Source organism: Cupressus sempervirens, chromosome 3 (genome assembly GCF_028749045.1).
Source record: "Cupressus sempervirens isolate cs-2001-9-10 chromosome 3, ASM2874904v1, whole genome shotgun sequence".
Taxonomy (NCBI): domain Eukaryota; kingdom Viridiplantae; phylum Streptophyta; class Pinopsida; order Cupressales; family Cupressaceae; genus Cupressus; species Cupressus sempervirens.
The window spans coordinates 467,044,249-467,054,780 of record NC_143120.1 but is presented as its reverse complement, the minus strand read 5'-3'; the positions used below and the strand labels follow the sequence as shown (position 1 = coordinate 467,054,780).

The 10,532-nt window shown below is 31.8% G+C and overlaps 1 protein-coding gene across 1 annotated transcript; it reads left to right on the top strand.

Annotated features, from left to right (window-relative positions):
- Positions 1 to 2,035: 2,035 nt before the first annotated feature.
- LOC149567155 (mitogen-activated protein kinase kinase 9-like) lies at positions 2,036 to 2,921 on the top strand. Its single transcript, XM_089816612.1, has 2 exons — positions 2,036 to 2,490; positions 2,732 to 2,921. Exons 1-2 carry the CDS (start codon positions 2,036 to 2,038, stop codon positions 2,919 to 2,921), a joined length of 645 nt encoding a protein of 214 aa, XP_089672738.1.
- Positions 2,922 to 10,532: the final 7,611 nt, after the last annotated feature.

Sequence of the window (10,532 nt, the reverse complement as noted above, 5' to 3'; positions counted from 1 at the left end):
ATTTTTTGTGAAGGAAAATATGGTGTCATTTTTTGTGGACTACACTACTGTAAACTTCATTCAGGATGTTTAGTAATCAAATATTGGGCCATTATCATCCTCTTTGAGTCATTTGGAGGTTTCTTTCATTGTATATACTATATTGGTGATGAGTTAGGGCTTTCTTTTCCTAATCGGCCTTTGAATCCAGTTTATTTTTATAAAATTATATAGTGCCTTGTCCACTTTTGCCACACACCCCCCTTGAAAAAAAAGGTATTGTTTGAGTGCTTTGAATAATACTGTTTGTGACGGTCTTATGCTACAGTTTTTAGAGAATGTCATGGGTCTAGGTAATAAAGAAGTTTATAAGGGTGACATTTAATAAAGGTTAGAGTTTAAATGAGCCAACGAGATAACACATTCAAAACTTATGGTAAGAAGTGAAAACTAATGAATAGACTAACTAATCAAAATAATGGATGCTCCTTTTATGCCTTGTGTGTTTGTAAATTTTAAGAATAACTTGGAAGATCTAGCCAATAGAATAAATTGATTTAGTACCAATTGTCTTTTCATCTCTTGGAAAAGACTAGATACTTGTGAGCTACTCTCTCTCTCTCTCTCTCTCTCACACACACACACACACACACACACACACACACACATCTAACCCTTATAAATTGGGTAGCTCCTAAAAAATGCATTGATATTATCTTGTTTGGTTCGACTTCATTGATGCATACTCGAATGCCATGTATTCTTAGTTCTTGGATGTAGTGATATCCTTGTGATTGGATGATGTGTATTCTTTGTACTTGGATGTGTTATGTCTTCCCTACATGTTGCACACACATGTGCATGTGTTTGTGCCTTATGACAATCTCCTAGCACATGTGAGTAAATCTTTTGATTCCATGTAGTCAAATGGTGTGTGTGTGTGTTTGTGTGTATAACCATTTTTTCAAGACTCTTTTCTTCATATTTTTTCACTTGACACTTTCGTTTGTTTTAAACAACAATTTTTATAATGGAAGGACATTTGAGTCCTCTTCTTGCAATTATAATATTCTTGTATGAACCTAGGAATGCTTTGTAATCAAATTGGATCATGCTCATGTTTATTGATTGGACTAGACAAACTCATTATTGGATCCTAATATTGATAGAACTAAAATTAATTTCACACAGTTATCCAATTTTGGTAATGTTCATGAATGTAAGAACATTCTTTTTGGACTTAAATTAAACCGTAATTAATAAATTTGGGTAACCTTGGGCCATGCTTAGACAACCCCATGTTATCCAAAATTGACCCAAAATGAACCAAATTCTACTTAAGAATGTTTGGGCAAGCTTGTGCTTTGCTTGGGAAATGCTATAGTATATTGGTGTGACTTTATGACATCTCTGAGTAGGAAGCCATGCTCACATAGATGCGACCTTGCTCTATGTTTGGACAACGACATGCAAATGGAAAGTAAATCCTTCACATATTAGGTAGTTGAGGATATTTATGGTCCAATTTCATGCTTGAATAATGTTTTACACCTCATATGTTGTCCATGCCATTTGTTCTCATCGTCTGATTGAGAAATATTGGTTCCTAGACATGATTCATTGGTGCTAGATTTGAGTTTGTCGTAAGAGTCATAAGGGTTGTTTTCAGTGTGGATTGAAGGTTTATAATTCCCTCATCTCATCTTTGGATGGTCCTGTAAGAGAATGTGTTTATAATTGAATCAATATCAACCTGCAATGATAATTTTTTGCCTGAATTGAACCGCCGCTTTTTTTCCCACCGCTTTTCTTTCAACGTTAACAAACTCTTAGTTTTTTTTTCAAATAGTTCCAAAGACATCATGCGGTTCTAGTTTTTTAGCTGCTTGTTTTTTTTCAAATCTAATATTAGAACGTAGGTTCGATATATTGTTGCATAGAGTTTCCAGTCATATATAATAAATGCACTCACATTTTCATTACACAGTGTTTCCATATTTGTACTTGCAAAGGTTTCAAGTGAGAAGTAGAGTATTATATGTTGTTTGGAGCAGAAATGGGTGTGGCTACTCTCATACCAGACTCTGATTCAATCTTTTTTCTGGGAAAGCAGTGCATTATAAATAGAGTTGATCACAACAATGGTGTTATAAGAAAGAAGCTCAGATTGAACATTCCAACAGTTGCATTAATCTCTTATTATGCTCTCAAAGTAGTCAGGCTTCATTCTAATGAAGATGACAAGATCATGAGAGAGGTGGAGATTATGAAGAAGATGCATTCTCCCTGGATAGTGGAATTCCATGGAGCATTTGAAGAAGGTGGGAATGTGAACTATCTACTGGAGTACATGGACGGAGGCTCTCTACAAAGCTTCCACAAGCAGCTCAACAAAAGAATGACGGAGTCTTTCTTGGCTAAAGTTGGAAGAGATGCTTTGGAGGGTTTGAAATACGTGCAGAGTGAAAAGATTGTTCACAGAGACATCAAGCCTGCCAATTTGTTGGTCAAGTTGAATCCATTTCATGTCAAGATTGCAGACTTTGGGATGAGTGCAATTGTTTTAGAGATTGCATGCAATTCATCTAGTGCTGGAACATATGCTTATATGAGCCCCGAGAGATTCGACCCTTAGACCTATCGGAAAGGAGTTGGCTGTGATGATGCTGATGATTATTTTTATCAAGGTGATGTATGGAGTTTGGGAGTAACATTGATGGAATGTTACGTGGGTCATTTTCCATTTGTACAGCCGGAACAAGAGAAGTCACTTGATTGGGCTACACTCGTGTGCTATTTGTTTGGAAGACGTGCCCACTTTGCCTCCCACTGCTTCTTCACAGTTTCAAAGCTTCAATGGATGCTTCCTACAAAAGGATGTTCGCAACAGATGGACTGCTTCTCAGCTCCTCACTCACCCATTTATCAGAGATCAAAATTGAGCTCTTTTCACATTGGCCCTTCTTTTTAAAGAATAGGGCAAAGGGAAAATTTGTAGAAAAAGAAAACATTCATGACTGACTTATCAAATAGTTGATCCCTCACCCATTTGTGAAAGATCACATAGGCCATTCTTTTGAAAAGAATAGGGCAAAGGGAGATTTGTATAAAAGAAAACATTCATAAAATGTTTATCAATGATTGAGTCAAAAATTCAAAGTGAAAATGAATTTGAGCTTTTCTATAAATTCCAAATGTATTATGTATATTTCTTTTTTCAAATTGTTTGTGTTGTTTGATTGAAGTTCTAAGGTAAACGTAATTAATTTGAGCTTGTGTATCACACTAAGCTTCATCTTTTTGCATTTCTTGATTTATTTTTTGAGGCTAACAAATTAACAAGAATAATAAATTTTATATCTTTCCCTTTCTTGAACTTGTATATCAAGTTACCAACGTAACTTTTTGATATATATATATTTACGCATTTAAATATTTTGAAGTGTCAGATTCAGTAACATGCTATATCAAGTTACCAACGTAACTTTTTGATATATATATATATTTACGCATTTAAATATTTTGAAGTGTCAGATTCAGTAACATGTAAGACAAATTAAATATTTTAAAAGTCTAATTTTCTATGTATTTTAGTTTTTTCCTGCCTTTTTCTATTTTTTATGGAGACGAAGTGAGAGAGAGAAATGGAAAATGGAACTGTATTTTCTTGTTATCCGTTCTTTCCTTCTTTTGTCCTCTGTGCAACACGCTTCCTTAGAATATTAATGGTTTTTCTTTAAAATAATAATAATCATAATGTTTATATTATGTAAGAATTTTTACGTGGGATGATGGTTTAAATGAAATAGAATAATTTAGATAAATGAAAATGAATTGTTTTAAATATTTTATTATTATTATATATGGTGATGTTTTAAATTAAATGAAATAAAATAATTTAGATAAATGAAAATAAGTTGTGTTAAATAATTTTTTTGACTATTAATAAATTTTTAATTTAGTTTAATTTAATTATTTTTGATTGATTCAATAAGAAAAGAGTTCAGCTGAAGATTGAGTATGTTGAAACTTAGTTCAGCTGAAGATTCTTATCAGTGTGATGCTAGTCAATCAATCATTCTATACACAACATTCTGGACTTGACATGTGCACATAGATCAAGACCTTGTCGATGGCCCATCACCATTGAAAGATGAAGAAAAGTTAGGAAGAAAGAAAGGTAAGCAAGTTACTAAAGTTGACAAGGGTAAGAAACTTGTTCTTGAAAAAAAAATTATTTTCAGAGGTGCTTGTTTCAAATGTGGTAAGGATGGACACCAAGTCTTTGAATGTCCTAATGTGAAAGTTGAAAAACAAAACTTAGTAGTACAAGAAGAATAGAAAGTGGAATCTTCTGATGTTGATTTGGCTTCACCAAAAGTTGGAGAATCTCTTTTTATGAGGAGAATCATGTTTTCTAATCATGATGTTGAACCAGTACAAAGAAGGTGAAATGTCCCCTTGCTGATTTTATATGATATTTAAAGCCTCTAACTATATTTTAAAATCAAACAAACAACATTTCAAAACATCAACCAATTTCTCAATAAAACCCAAATTAGGTATGCCCGAAATAGTGCCAAAAACTTCACAGCTTCACATATTATTAATAAATCTGAAAGTAGACATTTTTACAAAAAAAATTCCAGCATAATGGCCCACAAAATGACACTTCTAGATCTATATAGAGTTTACATAACAGCTCCCAAATGGAGGACAAAAATAATGCTCATCGAGCTCCCGAAAATAACACAAAATAGCTCAAAAATACCACAAAACACTAATAATCTATTACAAAAGTATAACCATGACCCAATACCTATATTTAAATGTCTACAATACAATAGCAAACCAAATTGATATAAAATAGTCAACCGAAAACACCAAACTCTTATAATAAACACACCCAAAAACTCACAAATTTGCATTGTTCAGCACAAGGGTAAACTCTGCATGAGCCTTCACATGGAATGGCCTCAAAATCCTATCCTTAGCCTCCCTATAAACCTGCAAACTCCTGTCCTTGGGTCTCCTTCTCCACAGGTTTGGTAGCCTCTGAAGAACAACAAAGCAATGAGCAAAAATCAAGTTATAGAATGAGCCCAAAATGCCTCCAAATCCCTTTAAAAGAGGGAATAACCCTAACTCATGACCAAGAGGGGTCAATAATACATATTTTAATAATAATTTTTATTTATTAGTCCATTGGTTTCCAAAGATTAGCCCCTTTTGCCGAAACTTCACTTTTTGAGCTAGCTTGCCTTAGCAAAAGTTATTATTTTTAATTATTTGAAAAGGGGACATGACAGAAGGAGCTTATTCTAAGCTATTTGTAAGTATGGAGGTAAATGATATAAATTAATTATGGATGAAGGTAGTACTAATAATATTATTTCTAAGGAAATGGTTAGGAAACTTGGTTTGAAAAAATTCAAACCTCCTACTCCTTGTGGTATCAGCTTGTTTCAAGATGATCATTGGGCGCAAGTTAGAGAACAATGTATTGTTAATTTTAGTATTGGACCTTTTAAGGATGAAGTTTAATGTGATATAGTAGACATGAGTGCTTGTTATATTTTACTTGGAAGCGCTTGGCAATTTGATAAGGGAGTTATATGTGATTACAAAAAGAATACAATTACATTTGAAAAGGATGGTAAGATATTTGTTTTGATTCCTTTAAATGATGAAGAAGTTATCAAAGAGAAGAACTTGATAATTTTTAGGACTTTTAGTTTGAAGACATTAGAAAATAGAGTTGATTTTCCTACTATTGACAAAAAGTTATCTGATCTTGAGATTATGAACATAAGTGGAACAAATAAAATTTCTATTCAGATGAAGGCATGCAATAAGAGTGATTCATTTGATAGTAGTAGTTATTGTAGAAGTAGTGTATTTGAGATTTATCATGATATAGTTGATTGTAGAAGTGAGTTTGGACACACTTTTGCGTTGATTGATGAAGAAGATTTGTGGATTAAGAACGAGCACGGAGTTTATGTTTTGAATTCTTTCAGATGTTCATAATTCCTTATGGAACATTTTTTTGTCACCTTGGGTGTTTGATGCAGGAGCATCCTTGGGCTATTGGAAATCTTCCATCACCCATTTGTTGTTTTATTATTTTACGGTTACCTATTCGACAATTTATATTGGCAAACTCTTGTTTTTTTGTTTCTAGATTCCATGGGCTTAACTTCATATGGTGAACATATCGTGGATCATTACCCTAAGTGTGCAAAATCATATACATGACATCTGGAAGTCATTATGCTTCATCTTCTTGGGTGTTATTTTCCTACATTGTTCTTCAAGAGATGCCTGGTATTTAATTTGGCATGGTTCTATATGTTAGAAATGTTTAGAATGGGTAAAAGCATAGATCTGTGTCACTATTTGTGATACCAAAAACCCGTTCTGGTCAAATCTCATTTCTCTATCAAAACTCAATTTTTTTCAAAAACTAAAAATACCCTTTTATAGATCTCAGACTCAATATCATCATTATTTAATTTTTTGAGTGTTTTGATTAGTTATAATATGTTACAATCTCAACATATTATAGGTCGATATTTCAACAATTTAGAAGATGCTCCCTCAAAAAAGGAAAAAAAATAGTAAACCATGTCAAAAAAATTGAAATATTATATTTATCTCTAGAGGAGAGAATCCTCTTCACGAATATGTAATTTTTTTTCAAGAAGGTATAGATTTGATAGGGAAGTTTTGACAGGAGGAAAAAACTGTTGGATTCTGATAAGGTCGGACTTGAGTACTTATAACAAAAAAAATATACATAAAAAATAATTATTTATTTTTTTGTTCACTAGCTATACATGTGATCTATAAGATATTTTCAAATCAGCACAAAAAAAGATGATTTGCATATACTTGTTTGATGAGAACTACACCTTATATTTTTTACTGTTAAAAAAAGGGACTTCAAAAAAAATAAAAATGAATAAACTCTTACTCAAAAAAATTATAAAAATTATAGGCATAAAATTCATCCAATTCTACACATTTCATCAGTTTACATCATCTTCATATTTTAAACACAAATACAATTTTTCTTGTCATTAATGTTGAACTTTCACATTCTGATATCACGTTTCTTTATAAAAGGTGACATAGGTTTGTGCTTTTACCTGAATAATTGAGAGGGGGTAGGGTGAATTAGTTACTAAAGGTCTTTAAGTACCACTTGAACAATTAAACACAAACAATCACTGTTCTGCTTGTCTTGTTGTTTCTTGCTCTTTATTGTAAAACTATCTTCAATATTTAAGTTAAATTGTATAATGAAAACATTATCAAATTTAAAATATATAAAGCAATCAACACACATTTGACACTAGGATTTTACGTGAAAACCCAATTTGGGAAAAACCACCAGCAACATGTCACTAATTTTCACTCTTTTAAAGTGAGCCCTGTTAGGAGCTAATCTTGTTAAAGGTTTAAAAAACACATTGTTAAATGTGACCTTGTTAAAGGATTTAATCATCCAGTTAGAAGTGGCTTTGTCAGAGAACTTTGATCATTCCATTTGGAATGTCACCTAGTTAAAGGATTTACACAGACTATTAATTTTTCAAATGATTGTAGGTCAACCTTTGTTAAAAGGATTTCAATAGAAAATTTTTACAATGATTATAACGAAAATAGTAGGTTTGATCTGTGTGATTACAAATCACTTTTGTAGCTTCAAATCTCTGTTCGGTCCTTATGCTGACTTTACTAATAAGCCTTCCATTAAAAGCTCTGATCTTGACTTGCTTGGAAACCCTTCAACCAATCAATCCACTCTTTCCATCAATACTTAAGACTTTTTCTCATATTCACTTATCAATATCAACATCATCTTTGCAAGCTTTCTCCTTTAGCTTTTCATTCACTCACGCACTTGTGCATTTCTAATCCACCTTTGTCTATATGTGCCTCTTGTAGATACTTGCACTCTTTGACCAATAATTTGTTCAACACTGTATCTCTTTAAATATACAATTCTTTCTTTATCATTTTCCATCGCCACTGTAGATCTTAGGGTTTACGATCAGGTTCAATTCGATTCATTGGATCTATCCATCTTCTTGATCATCCTCTAGAAACTTCTCTAGAATCCATTTGTTAGGTCTTTACGTAATCCTCTCCTTGAATTAAATGATCCAAATCATCAATCTTATCTTCAACACAGTTTACAACTCCTAAGAAATCAACTGTGTCAGCTTGATCTCATGATAACCTTAGGTGGTTCACATCCTAAGGAAGAGAAAAGAAATAGTACTTATCAATCAGTAAGGGGGGAAATATTCTACCACATTTAAAAGAAACTTGTTTTCCAAAAATAATGGTTAGAAACAAGATTCAAATTCTAATGCACTAAAAACATCCATTACTTTTTAAAAAAAGATATAAAAGATAGTACGCAAAACACGGGCCCTTTCTATTTTTCCCTAAATTACAACTAGCTTATATATATACAAAGCCGAGAGTTATCAAGGCTTTAATTTTTAGAGTATATAGTTTTTTTATCAATTATTAAATTAAAGCCTCTAGAAATCTCAACTTCCCTATAAATATTGTAGAATATATATAAGCTAGTAGGGGTGTCATGCCCACAAGGAAGAAGTAGAGAAATATTTGTTGATGATTTTTATGTCCAATAACTTATTTCGTATTCATTATACCTTATCTATGTTCTCATCCTCATTCTCTATCTTATCTGTCTCCCTCTAATTACTCTCTTTTACTCTCACCCCTCCCTCCTGTCATCACTAGTTCTCCCTATATACCCTCTCTCTCTAGACCTCATTTCTCTCATGGTAACTCCGTTCTATGATTCTCTCTTTTGCCATAATCACCCTATGGAATAATCTCCCCTACTCTATTGTCACCATCTATGCTCTTGTTTAACCTCATGTGTCTCCCTCTCTCCTAACTAATTACTACATTTCATTCTTTCCTATACCTCATGTCACCATCTCTTACCTCTTATTTACCCTCTCTCTCTCTCTCTCTCTCTCTCTCTCTCTCTCTCTCTCTCTCTCTCTCTCTCACACACACACACACACACACACACACACACACACACACATTACCCACTTATACTCTCTTTCCTACATAGTTTTGCCATATTTGCCCTGATTTCTATACCTCACGTGTCTCATGATCCCCCCCCCCCCCTCTCTCTCTCTCTTTCACACACACACACACACACAATTTGACATCATTTTAAAAGTTTTCCCAAATTTGAAATTTGACACTTATTTCTAAAATATTTCTTTTTTCATAATTATTAAAATTTGTTGGAAATTGAAATATTTATTGATGTTATCTAAAATTAATCCATTATGTAATTGTATTATCAAAGTTTAACCATATAACTTTAATTAACATAAATAGTTAAATAATTTTTTTCATAAAGTTAAAATTTAATCGATTAAATAGTAATTTAGTGATTCTCTATAATTAACTTAAAATACTAAATCTAATTTAAATAACATGATAATATTCTAATTAAAATCACTATAAATAATTGAGTGTCATAAAGGTTATCTAAAGATTTAAAATATTTTAATTAATACAATCTTTAGCAAATAAATCTAGTGGTTAAAGCAAATGTCTAAGGGAAAAATTTAGTAACTTCATTTCTAAAATTTGATGTAATTAAAATTTTGACTTAGAATGTTTGACATCATTTGTAAAGTTTTCCAAAAAGAATATATAACTTTTATTTGTAATTGTTAAAATTTGTTCTAATTTGAAAAGTTTATTGTTGTATAACTTTATTATTTAATTGTATTATCAAAATTTGACCATATAACTTTAATTCGCTTAAATAATTAAATAAATTTAAAAATTGAATCTATTAAAAAGTAATTTAAGTCATCTATATAATTAACATAAAATATAAAATCTAATTTAAATAACATGAAAATATTCTAATTAAATAATAGACTTTAATAAAGACTTTCTAAAAAGATATTCATATATTAATATATGATACAATTTACAATTGAATTTTCTCTATACTCTTCAGATTTCTTAGTAATCACTTAAAAAATGTAGTATATCATTTCCTCATTTAACCATAAAGTAGAACATGCACAAATATATTTATTAACAAGGATTTAGAATATTTCAAATAATACAATCATGAATGAATAAATTTAATAGTTTAATCTCATGCATATAGAACGGTGATTCCATGGTCTTCAAATGAAGAAGATGTGATAGATAGCCCCGCAACACCTTCCTCTCCCTGTGATTTGCGGAAATCTCTCCATGGAAAGCCATCAAAGTCAATTATAAACTTCAGAAGTGTTATATCCACTGATTGCTCATTTCATCTTGGTTAAGCATGTAAAGTCGTCAAAGTCAATTATAAACGTCAAAGTCGTCTTGATGGAAATTTCTGTCTTCTCTCGTACGGGAAAGAGTGTTTGGGCAAGCTTGTGCTCTGTTTGGGAAATCCTATAAGTATATTGGTGTGACTTTATGCCATCTCTGAGTAGGAAGCCATGCTCACATAGATGCGACCTTGCAAA